The sequence below is a fragment of the Octopus bimaculoides genome, chromosome 10 (genome assembly GCF_001194135.2).
Source record: "Octopus bimaculoides isolate UCB-OBI-ISO-001 chromosome 10, ASM119413v2, whole genome shotgun sequence".
In the NCBI taxonomy this organism is placed as follows: Eukaryota; Metazoa; Mollusca; class Cephalopoda; order Octopoda; family Octopodidae; genus Octopus; species Octopus bimaculoides.
In genome coordinates, this window is record NC_068990.1 from 84,610,997 (window position 1) to 84,628,991 (window position 17,995).

Below are 17,995 nucleotides of genomic sequence, written 5' to 3' on the forward strand. Positions count from 1 at the left end.
TATATATATAGGGCTCAAAATGATACAGAAAAAAAAAAAAAGATAGACAAATGAGGAAACAACAAACAGGGTGTATTAGTTTGACACTCCGGAAAAATGGAAATACATATATTTATAATATATACATATACATATGCACACATACACATTTATTTACATGTATATAAGCATACAAGTATTAATGTATGTGTGTCAGAAGTGTACGCATATCATTTGTTTAACAATGTTTTTCTATATATTCACTTGGATTGGAGAGAAAAAGAGAGAGAGGGTAGAAGTGAGATGTGAAGAAGGTATTATATAGAGAAAAGTCTATCAGATAGAAAAAAATAAAAACTGTTGCATGGCAAAAGTGTGACTAAAACGTAACTTTTTAATTTTTGTCACATAATATTCCCTTGTCTCCCACACTGACGATGACTAACAGAATGATATTCTCAAGCAACAAACAGAATTTTTAAAACATAGGAATTCAAAAACAAACTTTAAACAAACTCAAAACCTCAAGTTAGGCAAGCCTTAATTCATCCTCCTCAAGCAGGATAGCCTGAGGAGTAGTAAGGTCTTGATATAAGATATTCAAAGTAGTGCAAGTGAAAACAGGAAAGACTAACACACCCACCCACTGATGAAACTGGAACCTAGAACCTATTGTTAACCAAGTGATCACTACACAATTTGGGTCCCATGGCCTTATGTTCTTTTCTGTCTCAAACTGATGGGTTTTTCTTTATCTCTTCTTGTGCTGTGCCTATAGGTATTGGGCAACCATGGACTTCTACGCAAAAATCAGATGATTCATGATTTTTCTTGAGAAAAAATTCATCGCTTTCTGCTAGCCTATTCTTTTACTTGCTTCAATCATTTGACTGCAGCCATGCTGGAGCACCACCTTAAAAGGTTTTAGTCAAAGAAATCAACCCCATTCTTTGTAAGCCTAATACTCATTCTATCAGTTACTTTTGCTGAACTGCTAAGTTATAGGGGACATAAACACACCAACATCGGTTGTCAAGCGATAGTGGGGGGACAAACTCAGACACAAAAACACACACATGCACATAAATATACATACATATATACGACAGGCTTCTTTCAGTTTCGGTCTACCAAATCTACTCACAAGGCTTTAGTCGGCCCAAGGCTATAGTAGAAGACACTTGCCCAAGGTCTCATGCAGTGGAACTGAACTTGGAACCATGTGGTTGGGAAGCAAGCTTCTTACCACGCCTAAACTCAAATAATCCTTTCAGAACCCCAAAATAATCCTAGTTGAGCTGTATTTTTAAGCTTGTCTAGGACTACATTATCAGATATGTTGTTTCCTGTCTGATATGATTTGAAGGAGATTTGACTACTATTTCTAGCATATGAAGTGACCACATAGCATCTCCTTCACTAACTCAGGATAATATCCTGTTTTATGAAGTTGTAAGTTATGGTAGTGAACATTCTGCTTTAAGTCTTTTGCAACTATATATTTCTAACACTGCCTACGTGTTTCAATTCATTTTGAAAATGATCAAGAATTTGGAGGAATTTCCTGTGTTCAAGGAGCTATTTGCTTTTGTTTTTTTTTTTGCTTTTTTTTTTCATAGTTTAGCTAAGTGTTTCAAACATGACTTAAAAGAAAAATGCTTCTACATAAGATTATATAGAACGGTTTTAACTTAAAGATGTACATTTTAAACTGGGTATTTTATATTGTAGAACCAGACACAATCTTGAGTATGTTAGGATCAAATGGGTTTTAACTGTGTGAGGAAAATGAATTATTTGACCACTTTTGGAACACTGAACAGAATTCTTCATCATTTGCACATTTCGGATACCTCTAAGTATATAAATAAAAAGAGCTGACTGACTTTAAAACACAATCGGAGAAACCCTTGCCTTCTAGTATTAATTTCTAAATATTTTAGTGAATATATAAAGCATGAGTAGGGAAAACACTTGTCTATAGGTAAAATTTCACCCACATTCAATGAAATTTGAAAAGTGAAAAACAAAACAAAAAATGATTCAAGCCAAAACAATAATTTTAGTATAATTTTGATATATGACTATGTAAATTAAGGTCTATATTCTCAACAAAGATGCACTTCAGTAGGTTCATGTAAATTTGCAATTTATTTGTAGTACTAAAAAAGGTCCCCAGCCTTATGCAGTGCAGGGTTTCTCAACCATTTTTTAATTTCTGGACTCCTTTGAACTATTCTATTCTAGTGGACCCCCATAGCCATTCAACATTTAGAAACTAGTGTAATAGAAAGGCCCTTAAAATACTATTGTGGATCCCCAATTTACTATTTTGTTGTGTAGACCCTAAAAATCTTATATGGACCCCCAGTTGAGAATCACCAGTGTAGTGGATCCCTCTATTATTTTATACTATTGAGTTTGCTAATAAGGGCTACTCTGTTCTAGTTATGACCCTTTATAGATAAAAAGTAGTATGGCTGACAAACAGCACAGCTAAAGAGCCTTTAAATGTTTCTGTATAAACTCTAAAGAAATTATTCATCCAATTCACAGGGCAATTAAACAGTTGCAAGCCACTGAATGACAAACAGTTGCGTAGGACTCTCTGGGCATCTCATAGAGTGTATCAAAACAAAACTGGAAAGACGATGCTATTGCTAGAACTCTAAAATGACAATAACAATATAACCACCTGCACAGCTAAGAGAGCAAACAGTGAAGAGAGCAAGGCATACTGAGTTAGGGGAAAATTAAGGGGAAAATGAAACAAGTGAGATGGGAAGAGAAGGAGATGAAGTATCAAATTTAACAACAGTCTCGGTTTTAATTGCTTGACTTGCAAACACATCAACTTATCAGAATTAGGAAAACTGCTTTCATAAAAATTCCTGTAAAGCTTTTGGGCAAACCACCAAACCCATATTATTCTAGCTAGACAAGCTTTTACTCGTCACACAATTTATTTAATTTAAATTCTTGTTTTATAACTAACAACATGATATTAACATAATTTATTCCTTCTTTAAATAGCATAAGCATATATACACTTACAATTTGATGTAACTAAATAAATCAGAACAAGTTTGGGAGCTGAAGGAGTGTCAGCAATTTATGGAATGTATCAACAGTTGTCAGCAAGCACCACACAGTTAACAAACAGACTAAGTGGTCAAGTGTGAGTGAGCAGGAATCAAACAAATAACACACAGCTAAATATGGCTAGGCAAAAACACACAGCTAAATATGGTTGATTATATCATCTTATCTTTTAAGTGATTCTGTCAACCACGCCACACTTATATATTCATTTTATATTGCAATTGTTAAACAATGTACGCCATTGGTTACAAGTCTCCAACAAGCTAATCACAGATTCACTGCATTTCTGAATGTAAGAGTAAGAAGCAAGTTTCTGTAACTCACCACAGAATGGATATTGCAAAGACCACCACTAACATCCTTTACTAATATGTATCAGTAAAAAATACACACACACACAAACACACACATATGTGCATGTCTTGTGTATGAGCATGCATCTACACACACACACACACACAAGGACTCAGGACTACATAGTTACAAATCTAACTTCTGAACCACACAGTAATGTCTGCGTTACAGTTCTTGTGTGAGGCCATTTCACTCCAATTACATCCCTGAGAAAGGGAGACGTCATAAACACCACAACATCTCATCCTTTCTTAACCTTCAAATATACAATTAAGGTAGTTTTAACATATTTTATGTAGTGAGCATTAAAAAAAAATAGAAATAATTATGCAGTGGGGAAAAGAAATGACATCAGCTCAAGAACTAATATCTTATTCAATTCAGCAAGAGAGAAAACTGCAAACATATTTCATTTGTATTAGACCTCTTCAGCAAAGCGTAAACTTCCCATTCCTTGTTAAAGTAATGATGAATGCAAAATATATGTAGAGGTGAGATGGTCGAATGGTTAAGAGACTGACTGAGTTGCTTCCTCAGCAGTCACACATTCAGATTTGTTTGCATGAGTTTGGTGTTTTTCTGGACAGAATATTTTATTCTATTACTTCAGTTCATCTTGGTGCCAGTAATAATGGGTACCACCAGATAAGAATGACACCTCGAGATAACCATGACATTAACATGTAAGGCTATCATAATGAAATCACTGTCATTAAGACATCTATCCAATAATGGAGACTCAACATGGTCACTTGACCTTGCTAGAGATAACACTCTCTCATTAAAAAAAGAAATCGATAAAGGTCAAATTCGAAATGTAGTCTCTGATCATCCGATGATGGTTGACCTGAGACTAAATAACAATAGACCATTGTTGATGTCTAACCCTTAGTCATCATATTCTAAAACTAACAGAACTAAACATATCTAAATTCACAAACCTTCAAAACTAAACTATCATAACTAACCCATAAACCTTTTCAGGCTCTGGCAGAACAGTACATAAGGTTAATATGTAGAAGTGAGGGTGATAAGCTCAGTATAGCTTATGTTCATTCTCTTAAGTCTCAGTGAATTGGAAGGGGATGAGGACAGAATGGAGATGATGGGTTGGGGAAGAGAAGGGAGTGGAGTAGTTCCAAAAAAACGTGGTATAGCTCTGTGAAAAAGAGATTAGGCATTTCCATATCACTCACACAAAAACAAACACAAAATTTCAGCGTTGTATTTTTTGTCTCAAGTTTTCTTCTCTTGGCCTCTGCTCGGAGGAAAAACACAAAACCAAAAAATTGTACAAAAAATAATAAAATAAAAAAGAAAACATAGCTTATATTTCGAATGATGCTGAATCAGAATTTATTTCCTTATGAAACAACAACTACATAAAACAAAACAATAAAACAAATATGCATACAAAGCAGGCCATTATTTCACAGTAAACAAGGACAACATACTACACACACATTACTTCACTTACATATATATATATATATATATATATATATACATACATCTATTATACAATACAAACAAAAACCTGAGTTAGAAGCAGCTGTAGACAATTTAGCAATATTTGAGAATCTCCAACAAACTGCAACCAATATCCGCAAATAAATAAATAAATAAATAAAGGAGAAGAAAAACAAAGAGAGAAATGAATGAGATTAATATATTTGAATATATTAAAATAAGAATGGTGAATAAGCAGAAACAAGAAACTGTAGAGCACTGAACTAAATTCCTTATAGTATTTAATTTCGTTCTCCACCTCTTTACATATTGAGATCAAATCTATTATAATTCCATTAGCACCCTAGACACTATATAAGAATATTAAATCAAACTTCAGTGCATGACTGGTATTTTATTTTATTGACATCAAAACGAACAGCAAAGATGATCCTAGTAGGAATTGAACTCATAACGTAAAGAACTGTAACTAAATTCCACAAGACATTTTGTCTGACAATCCAACAATTATTATTTCTTTGACATACACCCATTATGACTTTCATTGGCTACTATTTTTCCCCCTCTTTCTAACACCAGAAGGAGAAAGATAAGCTCAGTGCTAAGAATCCCCAATTACGAGTAAGCAGTCTCATTGCCTTGCGAAAAAAAACTAAAGCCCTTGTAATAAATTGGCAGAACACTATTTCAGCAACTACTGCAGCCAAACTAGAGCCAAATCTGGTCAATACTAGTGAGACCAAGAAGGGATTCTGGCATCTGGGCAACTCCATACGGCCAACTCAAAGATCTTCATACACCCAAACTGGTATATATATATATATATATATATGTCATTAAACTGAGTGTAGGATAAAAGCCCCTTAGGACAAAGGACCCCTAGGACAAAAACCCCACGGTTATATTTTTTGATTATTTTTTTCACCTTTTACTTGTTTCAGTTTGAAAAAGTTTTAGTCAAATGTAACAACCCCAGTATTTTTTTTTAATGATTTTCAACCAACACATGAAGTTAAGCCTAGAAGGTATCTCCACATGCTAGATATAACAGCCAAATCTCTTGAAATTTTTTTGGTTGCAGAAAAATCAGCATTTTAAAATATACATTTAAAGTCTTGTTTTTTTCACTCAGCACTTACGGATTAATGAGAATAAGCTGACCTTTTGAACTTTCTCCGGCCGTTGAAGGTCCAACAGATGAGATACACACACATATATACGATGGGCTTCCTTCAGTTTCTGTTTACCAAATCCACTCACTAGGCTTTTGGTCGGCCCAGATTACATTTGCCCAAGGTGGGACAGAACCCAGGACTATATGGTTGGCTGGTTTGTTCGTTGGTTGGAAAGCAAACTTCTTATCACCCCCTCTGTATTGGAAATCTTACTGTATTAATGTTACTTTGTCAACTTTGTAGCATTATGTAAATGAGTTGCGTTTCACATTTTTAATGAGTAGATCTACGTTAATTTCTTTCTTACAAAACGGGAATCTAGAAATAGGAGATCTTCGGTTCAATGCTTAATTGATTGATACTGCCGAAAACCATCTGCTTTAATCAATGGATATAGGGATATACGTTCATGGCAAGAATACATATGTTATTTCATATCAATACATTAGATTCTTATTTCAAATGCTGCAATGGACGACTTCGTTGGCTCTTCCTCCCTAAGACAATTTACATTGATGAGAATTGAGAATTTTATCAAATGCAGAACCAGTTATAAATGATATTTAGAAACGTCAAGCCCATGAAAGAGCCTCAAATGCAGTATCTAGATCTGTCAGATATAGCTCCCAAATGTCACAGATCATATCATACAATTTTAAAGCAGACGATCACATTAGATAATGTTCTCATAGAAACCTCCACGAAAAGAAGAGGTAGTCAAAGAAAGGATGATTACAGCTAGAACGTCTTTAATTATAAGGTCTCTGCTTTTATCAGAGTTGGTGAGGGTTAATATATATACAATAACAACATATATACTAAGAAATAGTCAGTCTCTTCTACTTATTGCGTCAACAAATGTTTGAGAACATTTCCAACAAGGAAATTATGTAAACATAATGAGGAAGAAAGAAAGAAAAAAGATAAGAAATAAAAACAATTGAACGAATTCTGGCAATCACTAAAAGAAAATCAAGAATTCAAAAAGAGAACGAAAAGATAAGGAAAAAAAAAACGGGGTGAAGCTCCTTAGAATTTGGTATGTATATCTAAGGATACATCTTGATTCGTCAGCTAAAATATATATTGGTAGCAAACACAGTAATTTTATGAAGAAAAGAAAAGAAAAACAGAACTTCTAGTCATGTTTTGATGTAACCTACACCCTCTCCAAGAACCTTTTTTATTTCTTTTTTACGCACATCACCACACACAGACATATATACACATCTCTCTCACCCTGTCAGCATCTCACATACACACTAATTCCTTTACTCTCACACTAGCTCTCTTACATACACATTTTCTTATAACACACGCAATATCACTCTAGTTCTCATTTCATACGCACAAGCGCGCGCACGCACACACACTCACACACTTAGACTCTCAATCTTTCCCTCTTCAACGCAATCTCTTTCTATGTACTCCCTCTCTCATATCTTCTACGTTTTTCTGTTCACCAACAACCTGTTGATGAAAGCAGTGAGAATTATAAAGAAATACAAAAAATTTATACGGGGTGAAGAGGTAGAGTGGGTTTGTGAACATACATAGCTGAAGTGTGAGAGAGCATGGTATATTAGTGAGATGAGGAAGGCGAGCAGCCATCAGGCAGGCAGGAAGGAAGGGATAGTTTGTATTGTAACAAGAGGGCTATGTATGTGTGTATGTTGTTTTCTACTGTAATAACAGCAGGCACAAGCATTGCGTTGTTGATTACAAGGAAATTTGAGTGAAGTGGAGTTGTTTTTTTTGTTTAATCACTGAATACATATTTTTGCTATTATTTTTAATAGACAGTTACAAAAGTGACTCAAGTGCTGAGAGTTTCGTGACAATTTTGTAAGGGCCGGGAATAATTTAGCAAAAATGTATGTAATATTCTCAAGCTTTGCATGTTGATTCTACTAAACCTATGCATACATACAATAAGAAACCATAATGGTTTACTCGAGGTGCATTTCAAAAAGGTGAACAGGAGTAGGATGTGTATGTTTATAACTTGAAGGGGAATGAAAACACTTTACTTGGTGAAGAGACGGCTTTATAACCGTCCAATTGTGTTAGCGGTGAGTCTAAATATATTGCAATAGAATTTTTTAAATGCACTCAAGGATGCACGTTAAGAATTTAACATTTATAAAAAAAATGTTTGGTAAAGTATAGTAACAACATGCTATTTGATTTGGTTGGGGTCTGTCTGTCTGTCTGAAAGAGAGCAGGACAAAGAAGAAATACAATACATACCACCTAACAACATCTCACAATACTATAAAACAACACTTTGAAAGTTAGTGGCGGTGTCTAAGCTGTAATAACAAGAAATCTGATTTCTCGCATAAATAGAAGAAACTATAACAACAGCCTCATATAATCTAATGAAACCAAATGTAATTTTGCCACTAGTAAATGCCTCAACAAAGAGTTGGTATACTGTGTGAAAGTGATGTTGGTAAATCAAAATGAAGGAACTTATCTAGGCTTAGCGGAACGACTTTTAAGGATAGATATACACAGCACACCTACTCTTTTTGACATTCAGTATATATATATATATATATATATATATATATATATATATATATATATATATGCATATATATGGGTACAGGACGTCACCAACTGTGTAAAGAACATGAAATACGAAAAGAAACGTGTTAAATACGCAAACACCGAGAGAAAAAATGGAATACAGGACAAGTAACACAAAGAATGACCCTTCATCAGTTGTCGGCTGTTTATCTACTCCTCATTTTGTGCATTGTCGTTGAATGCTCGAAATGAGGAGTAGATAGACAGCCGACAACTGATGAAGGGTCGTTCTTTGTGTTACTTGTCCTGTATTCCATTTTTCTCTCGTTGTTTGCGTATTTAACACGTTTCTATTCGTACTTCATGTTTCTTACACAATTGGTGGCGTCCTGTACTCATATACGCATATATATATATATATATATATATATATATATAAACGCAAACACATATGCGTGAGGAGGGAATGTATATATGTACACACGCATGCTATATGGCTGAGGTAAAATACTTCAGAAGAAGAGTGTTATGCATACTAAATGCCTCTACATTATATTACGTCTATGAATACGTAATATGATTTGAAAAACTTCTACAAATAAGATTGTGTGTGTGTGTGGAGGACTAAAAAAGTATGACTTTCTCTTTTTTTAAAGGGGGGTGAGGGGGAAAGTTGAAGACGTGAACCTGCGGAAACATGCTTTACATGTGTAACACATAAACTAGAGAATACATAATATACATGTATCTATACATGTAATACTGGAGAGTAAATAGTTTAACTTTGCTTAACAAACAACGAACAACGTGCTCCCGGCCAAGTAAATGTCATAACTAGCAAAACGTAAAAAGAGAGAAAAGGACTGTACAAAAACGTACACCTTTATTTATTTATAGTTTATAAAACAAACACTGCTTTGTGATTATTCTGATCTTTTAAGACGGGCCAATACCTTAACTTCACTTTTTTAAACCAAGTAGTCAATTATCATTATTATTTTATTGTATTATTTCTTTTAAATAAATCTATTTAACAGGTTGAAAGCAAACAACATTTGAGTGCATGTCACTATAAAGTAGTTTTTTTTTTGGGGGGGGGGGGGTTCACATACCTTCCTTACAATCCAACCACACAAAAATCATGCGCTTCTATTGATATCAGGTTTGCTGGCGTTGCTTGATTACTTTCATTGTTATATAATAATCCCATGTAAAACTTTATACAAATATTAAACCGACCCAAGTTCTTTCCAAGCATTTTATTTTATCGATTTCAGGGTAAAGAAAAACAAGTTCGACTTCGTCAGGATTTTAAAATTAAAAAGGAGTGTATACTGAATATAAGTAAGCTTTATGGTAGTCGCTCTAATAATAATTTTTGACATTAGCAAAAATTTGTCAGTGCATTTCAATGAAGTAAATAGTCGATTTAACTGATTTCTATCGTTTAATCACCTCGGTAAAGGAAAATACTAAGTCGACAGCGGGGTGGGATTTGAACACAGAGCATATTAAAGAAAAAGACGTAACTAAATACACCTAGATAGAACGCTGTTTCACTGATTCTTTCAGCAGCCTCTCTTTAAAAAAAGATGATAGTTGTTTCCAATTTAGACAAAGGACCAGCAAATTTGAGATGTGAACTTAGTTGATACCTTTGACCACAGTACTTGTAGTTGACATCCCTCCGGGATGACAGGTACAAGGCTAAAAATAAGTAGGGAAGGGGTTTAATTGATACCAAGAATTCTAGTACTGGTACTTCCTTTCATCAACCCGAAAAAGACGACAGGCAAAGTTGACCTTGGTGAAATTTGAAGTCAGAACAAAGTGATGTAACTAAATGCAGCTGCTTTTAAAATGATAATTGTTACAATCATAAGCACAAATTTAAAAGGAGCTGTTAGACGATTTGCAGTGCTAGCAGACATGATATCAAAGCAGATAAATACTTCTTTTTTATCAACTGTGGCGGGGAAAAATCAAAGCTAGCCTAAGAAATCCGGCAAGTTAATTTTCCTAACGTCTAACAATATGCTTTTTTGTTGTTCCTAATGTTTTGTCAATGATTACAAAGTGAATAGAAAAGAATTTAGTCTTCTTTTATCGTTTAGTCTTTCGAAATCTTGGTTTATTAACAAATAAGCACATGAATAGATGTGCTGCAAAGAAGTTAGCTACGCAACTATGTGGTTTAGAATTCGATCCCTCTGCGCAATAACTTTGGTAGGTGTCTGTCTACCATAGCCTTGAATCGGCCCAAAAGCTTGTGAATGAAATCGTAGCTTGTTTAAAGCACTGTTCGTGTTCGAGGACTATAGCGAGTTTAATTAACATTACCATCTATCCCTTGAGTGACTATAATGGAATCCACTCTATTGCAAATATTTGAACCAAGACTTCTTTCTCACCAATCACTGAAATCCTGGAAATATTCATAGGCACTGCCCTTTTCTCTAGAGGGCAAATGATATGGATATTAAATACAACGCCCTGCACTATCATATGCCGAACGAGCTACAGATTATGCAAAATGCAACAGAAATATGTTCACACATGTATAGGTACTCAGCCACATACTTTTCTTTCCACAGATATTGTGGATGGCTTATACTAATTGACTGTACAAATATATTCAAATATTGATACACAAACGAATAGAAAATCTTTTTGTTAACATCCATCAACTGGTATCAAATACTTCTAATTATGCATCGGAGTTGTAAGTGGAGACCTACATCGAAACAGTACGTGCTTCGGCGAGCTGGCAGAAATCGTTAGCACACCGGACAAAATGCTTGGCGGCATTTCTTCTGGCTTACGTTCCGAGTTCAAATGCCGCTGAGGTCGACCATTGTTTTAGGATCGATAAAATAAGTATCGGCTGAGCACTGAAGTCGATCTAATCAACGAGCCGCCTGCCCCAAAATTTCAGGCCTTGTGCCTATAGTATAAAAGGATTATTCATTGAAATCAGCCTTAATGAGCTTCACTCGGGAAATGCAGAATAAAGCGTTCTACCACAGAAGCCAATAAAGAAGCCCCTACGTGATCTAGTAGAAATAATAACCAGATCCCCCACACTGGATAAATGTACCCTCAGTTATAAAAAGACGGAATGATCATGGTTGGACTCCCTAATAAAGTGTTCAATCAGAAATCCAACAAAATGCCTGTAGTGTTAATTGTACCTAATTATAAATTCGGTAATTTTTAAAAAACCTTACAATGATTTTATGGCACAAAAATATATTTAATGTGCACCAAAGCTTGAGTATGCCTATGCTTATAGATAGATAGATAGATTTTTAAAATCTTTCGGATTACTTTTATTTTCAACAATGGAGATTACGATTGTGACATGACGGGGGGTGGGGTGCTTTTCAAATGTTTTATCCACTTCCTTCATCCACGAGCACCATGTTTCGTTGTTTTTTTTTGTTTTTTTTTTAAACTTCTTGTGGAAATTTTTTGAGTGCTTGTTCTCACGTTTCTAAATACGGATATCACGATTCTGGAAAAATAATCATTTATTCAAAATTTTTTTTCTTTGCTGTAATTACACAATTTTTCTTCCTCAGTTTTAAGATGTTCGTCGTTTCTTGAAGCTATGAAGGAAATTATGTAATTTACCTAAGATTATTTCAACAGAACTTTCTCATTTATGTGTCTATAATTTTGCTTCCAATAATTAAATAAATTTCACAGAAAAAATTTTTTCCTTACATATCATCGAAACAAAACAATTAAAAATATATAATTTCCATTATTAATATTTCGAAATCGTTAAGGCGGCGAGCTGGCAGAATCGTTAGAACGCCGAGCAAAAAATGCTTAGCGGCATTTGATTCATCTTTATGTTCTGAGTTCAAATTTTATCAATGTCGACTTGGCCTTTCATCTTTCGGAGTCGATAAAATAAGTACCATTTGATGACTGGCATCGATGAAATCGACTTACCCCCTCTTCCAAATTTGAAATCAATATTTGAAACCGTTAAGACGGCGAGCTAGCAGAATCTTTACCGCGCCAGCAAAACGCTCAGTGGCATTTCGTCCGTCTTTACGTTCTGAATTCAAATTCCACCAAGATCCACTTTGCCTTTCATCTTTTCAGAATCGATAAAACGAATATCAATTGAATACTAAATCAATTATCCTCCCAAAATTTCAGGTCTTGTGCCTATAGTGGAAAGGATTGTAAATATTATTTTAAATGGCGGCGAGAAGGCAGAATCGTTAGAGCGTCTGTAAAAATGCATTGGAATTTTTTTTCTGGCTCTGGGGTCAAATACCACTTAGGTCAACTTGGCCTTTCAGCTTTTCTAAGTCGATAAAATAAAGTCCCAGTCAAGTACTGGGGTCAATGTAATCGACTAATCGCGTCCCTTCAAAACTGCCGAGCGTTGTATTACCTACATCACAAACCAAAGACGGCAAGCTAGTAAAATCGATAGAGCGTCGGACAAAATGCGTTGTGGTATTTGTTTCATATCTTTACACGCTGATCGACTAGTACTAATAGTAGTCGATGGCATGAATTGAGCCCTCTCCTCAAAATCGCCGTCCTTGAGCAAAGGTTCTGCCAACCCACCGCTTTTTTGGAGAGGGTGGGGAGTTAATGTAATCTACTAACCCCTTTCCCCAAAAAATTGCTGGCCTTAAGGCGGCGAGCAGGTAGAATTATTAGCACGCCGGGCAAACTGCTAAGCGATATTTCGTCCGTCCTTACGGTCTGTGTTCAAATTCCGCCGAGGTCGACGTTGCCTTTCAACCTTTCAGGCATGATAAAATAAGTACCAGTTGAGCACTAAATCGAATGTAATTGATTTACCCTCTCCCCCGAAATTATTGGCCTTGTGCCAAAATTTGAAACCATTATTATCATTATTCAGGTAGCGAAAAGGCAGAATCGCTAGCACACCGAGCTAAATGCTTAGCGGCATTTCGTTCGTTTTTGCGTTCCGAGTTGAAATTCCGCCGAGGTTCACTTTGCCTGTCATCCTTTTGGAATCGATAAAATAAGTGCCAGTTGATTATTGGAGTCAATGTAATCGACTTATCCCCTCCCCCTGAAATTGTTGGCCTTGTGCCAAAATTTGAAACCATTATTATTATTAAGAAACAGTGGTTAATGGATGGCAAAATCGCGGTATTTAGTTACATCCTTTTATGATCTGCGTCCGAATTAGGAGAAAATCAACTATGTAGATGTCAACACGGAACTTGTGTTTATGTGAAAACTCTACCCCCAAAACCGAGCCCACTGCTTTCAAATAAAAAAAATAAATAAATAAAAAAAGGAGCGGGAGCAGAATAAAGGAATATTTTGATTGGATGACGATATATGCCCTAATATATGAAGACAAATTTACGAAGATATTCTTATACAACATTCTGTAAAATTCGTCATGAAAATGGCCATACACATGACCGAGATATTTTAGTATCAGTGTATGTAGCTTGTGTACATGCGGGAACACAAGTACCTATTTGTAAATCTTATTGTTCAGATATCCCAGAACCATACCTTAACTAAAACCGATAAGAATGTGATAAGACATCTAAACCTGTCTAATTCTCTACACAGAAAAGAGGAACGTGCCATACAGGGACGCAAACACACGCGCACACACACACACGGGTGTGCTGATACGCTGTAAATCTAAGCGCTTTCTGGACGTGAAACCCGGATAATCCAATAGACCGGCCCTATTTATCTTTATATATATATATTATATGGATGCTTATTTTTTATATTCGTACTTCCTAATGCTTCTTGCATGTGTATTAAACTTATTTTAGCTCTGCTTAGAGCATTAAGCAGTTAATCCATCACATAAACCTATATCGATAGTTATATTTGAATAATTATGTATATGTGTGTCTTAGAAATAACAGCCAACACTCAGTCAAACCACAATCTAACACATTGAGCAATATAGACATAGATACAGTGTCTGGAAATGAAATAGGGCAGTCATAGCCGGATCTAGTGGGATCAGGACTGACAAAACACAAAACAGCTTGCCTACACTGAACCAAAACTGAAAAAGGATCGTGTACAGAGAAAAATGCTTTAATTTACTCCTACCCTCTTGATTTGTATGTTTGTAAATGAAATTTTAAAATTCTGACATAAGGCAATAAAGAAAATAGGATTAACCTTTATTTAGAGAAAACAGGCCGAAGATAGGCAAGGGCCATGCCTTAAGTTTTCCTGGTTGATCTTATATTCAGTTTATGGGGTTTTTGAAAAAAGAATTAGCGTACTGATCAAACCGGAAAACAAATATGAACAGCAATTCTTAAAGGGAGATATAAGTTTAAACGGCTAAGATCAGCGGGGGGTAGATAAGTAGGTTGAAAGCTATGCGAGATAGTCACCTTAAACAAAACAGCTCAGGACAACACAAATTAAGTTCAAATCACACGTCCCGGAAATCAAGTTTTCAAACGAGATTCGATTACCCCCACATCACTGTATGTATACCACTAATGTCTGTAGGTAAAGTATGAACGGGGCATAAAATTCGACGACTAAAATCATTTTCCCACTGTTTTTACAAATGGGTACACATAAAATTTCCGCGACGAAAATTCGCAGTTTATTTGACATATGATTCGCTCGTTAGCTACTCCCAAAAGAACCCGAATATCCACAAGCACTGTTCCTATACGACTTTGCACACAAATTCGATTAGTGTAACTTAAATGTTTGGTTGAGTTTGACTGGAGAAAATCACAAAATAAATACTAAACTGATGTGTGATCGCAAATAAACATGTATGCACATGTAAAGAGACAATTACATACACACACAAACATGTTTGTTTGTGTGTGTATGTGTATAACACAGATAGATAGATAGTTAGATAGATAGGTAGATTGTGTGTGAGTACAAACAAACAGGCGAAGATATGTGTCAACATATACGGCGAACACAATTCACTTTTTAAGAAAATATCAGTATGTGCAACAGGCATTTAAGCAAGTACATAAATTCATGCACAATTATACATATGTAGCGGACACATAACTATCTATATATACATTCATGCATACATACATGACGACCATTTATTTACATGATTTTTCCTTTTTTTTTTTCTTTTAAACTTATCAATTATAAATAAACTTTACATATATAATTTGCCAAGTAGGTGTGTTACAAAAAAATTACCGGTAATTAGCAACGAGCTTAAAATTTTTAAATGTCATTAGTTTTTTTGCTGACAGAAATTTTAAGTTTCACAAAAACTTGTATTCGAGTAGAGGTTTCATGTAACTGATTGTAAAACTTGTTTTTCATAAGCTTAAGATGTTTGATATTCTTTATATTTCACTATAAAAATACTTTCTAAAAATGAGTTCCAAATGGCATTATCGGGTACCTAAATGAATGGGGGAGGGGAACATTTTCTTTAATACGTTAATAATTCGAAATATTATAATGGTCATAAATCAATCAAAAATATTAAAATTTTCTGAACTTTAAGCGGGATTAAGTCTGTCCTCAGCACACCTCTAAGAAAACCTTAAGGTAAAGAACCGTGTAATAATAAAGTTAAATTTATATTTACCTGTTCCTTAGCGTATTGAAACCAGGTGTCTAAGACAATCTTCAGTCGACTTTCGTGGAATTTTTCCGTTGTTTTAACACTAATAAAAATATCGTTTAATGTTGTAGGTCTACTGTTTAGATTAAACCGAAGTGCCGAAAGCTTAGATTGCGATGTAGTTAAACTTGAAGATGATGATGACTGTAGTCTTTTCAACAGCGAACTGCTTTTACTATTGGATTGTTCCGGGTCTGGCACTTTCAAAACTGTTTTGAGATTACTGGGGTATAATTTCTCTTTGAATACACTTTGATTATCGACTTTAGATTTCTCGCCACTGCTGTCGGATTTTGGGGTTCCAACTTTCCGTTGCTGAACAGGTTCTAAATTAGTTCCTTGGTTAGAATACTTCCCAGACAAAATTGCAACAAGTGGGGATTCAATGTAAATTACATTGGCATTTCGACGTTTTCTTTTAGTCTGAAGATCTAAAAGAGAGCGCGTGTCTCCGGAATCAACAGGTTGATTAAATCTCCAAAAGTTTTTCACTTGTACTTGGTCCCCTCCTTTATTTTCCGCATTATCAATTTCTAACAGGCGACCGGCCACGATTATAACATTTTCTCGTAAAACATGTTGGCTGTTAGGCTGTACATCGTAATCAACTAAAATCTTCTTCCCAATGTTGTTCGATGCTGATTTTTTAAACTTATGGTCAGCACTCAACAGGTCCTGCTTCGGTGGATGTTTTGGCCATTTGGGCATAAAATAATCGAAATATACAAAATTCAAGAAAAGAAAACAAGCAACATAAATAATTGTCTGTACCGATTTTAGCAAGGTGATGCGCATGGCCACCTTCTTTTGATTGTCTCGACAACCTGCATTTGAAGACGAATCGTCAAGTTGATGAAAATAACAACACAGCCGAGACATATAAGCGGATGAAATGTGCGGGCGTATGTGTGTCGATATGTGTGATTAAGTTGAAGGTGTGGGATAATCGCTAAATGTTAGAGTTTTGTTGTCAAAACATAACAGGAAATAAAAAAAAGCTTTCCTTCCCTCTTTCTGCCTCTCATCAATATACACATAACAAAGTTTCTCGTTCCCCCCTCTCCTGAAAAAGTATCGTATCACTTAAAAGGAAACCATGGGAAAATGACCAGTCAATATAACCTCAACCAACCAGCGGAGGTCACGGGTCAAAGTTTGCTGCGCATGCTCAGTGCGGTGAAACCGAACACGCCAAGCAAACGTGTTGTCAGTGGATAATAATGTTTACGTTATTTTCAACTTGATGTTTTCCCAGGTTTTCATACATTACGACTACAATATGTTAGATATATGAACAGTTATCGTGTGTCGTTCATATGAAGTACACGAATGTCGTCAGCAAAACCATTAATAATAAATGTGAGAACTATCGAAGGTGGAGTTCTCTTCAACTAATAAGCCTTCCTACCTCTCTTTCTCTATTTTCACACACAAACACACCCTCTTTAGCTCACAGTTTTCCTTTACTCTTATTTAGTTGTATGTCTTCTCCCTCTCTCTCTCTTTCTTTCTCTCTCTCTCTCTCTCGCACATACACACCGATCTCTTCACTCTGAGACTCACACAAACTCATCTCTCTGTCACTTCCTATATTTATCTGTCGCACCTTGTCTCTCGCTTTCACCATCTGTATTTTCTTCAACTCCTGTTTCCCCCAACATCTTTATAGTCTCTCTGTTTCCATTCTCTCTGTCACGCTTTCTTTCACCCTATCTCCGTTTCTTTCTCACTTTCCAACTATTTACGCCACACCGCCCTCTTT

The 17,995-nt window shown here is 35.3% G+C and overlaps 1 protein-coding gene across 1 annotated transcript; it reads right to left on the bottom strand.

Moving 5' to 3' along the window:
* Window positions 1-9,763: 9,763 nt before the first annotated feature.
* Window positions 9,764-17,647, bottom strand: LOC128248929 (uncharacterized). Its single transcript, XM_052971344.1, has one exon. It carries the CDS (start codon window positions 17,110-17,112, stop codon window positions 16,153-16,155), a length of 960 nt encoding a protein of 319 aa, XP_052827304.1. The 5' UTR covers window positions 17,113-17,647; the 3' UTR covers window positions 9,764-16,152.
* Between the last annotated feature and the right edge of the window lie 348 nt (window positions 17,648-17,995).

Coding starts and splice junctions, on each gene's coding strand:
- LOC128248929 (XM_052971344.1), bottom strand. CDS start 17,112: ATGTCTCGGCTGTGTTGTTATTTTCATCAACTTGACGATTCGTCTTCA.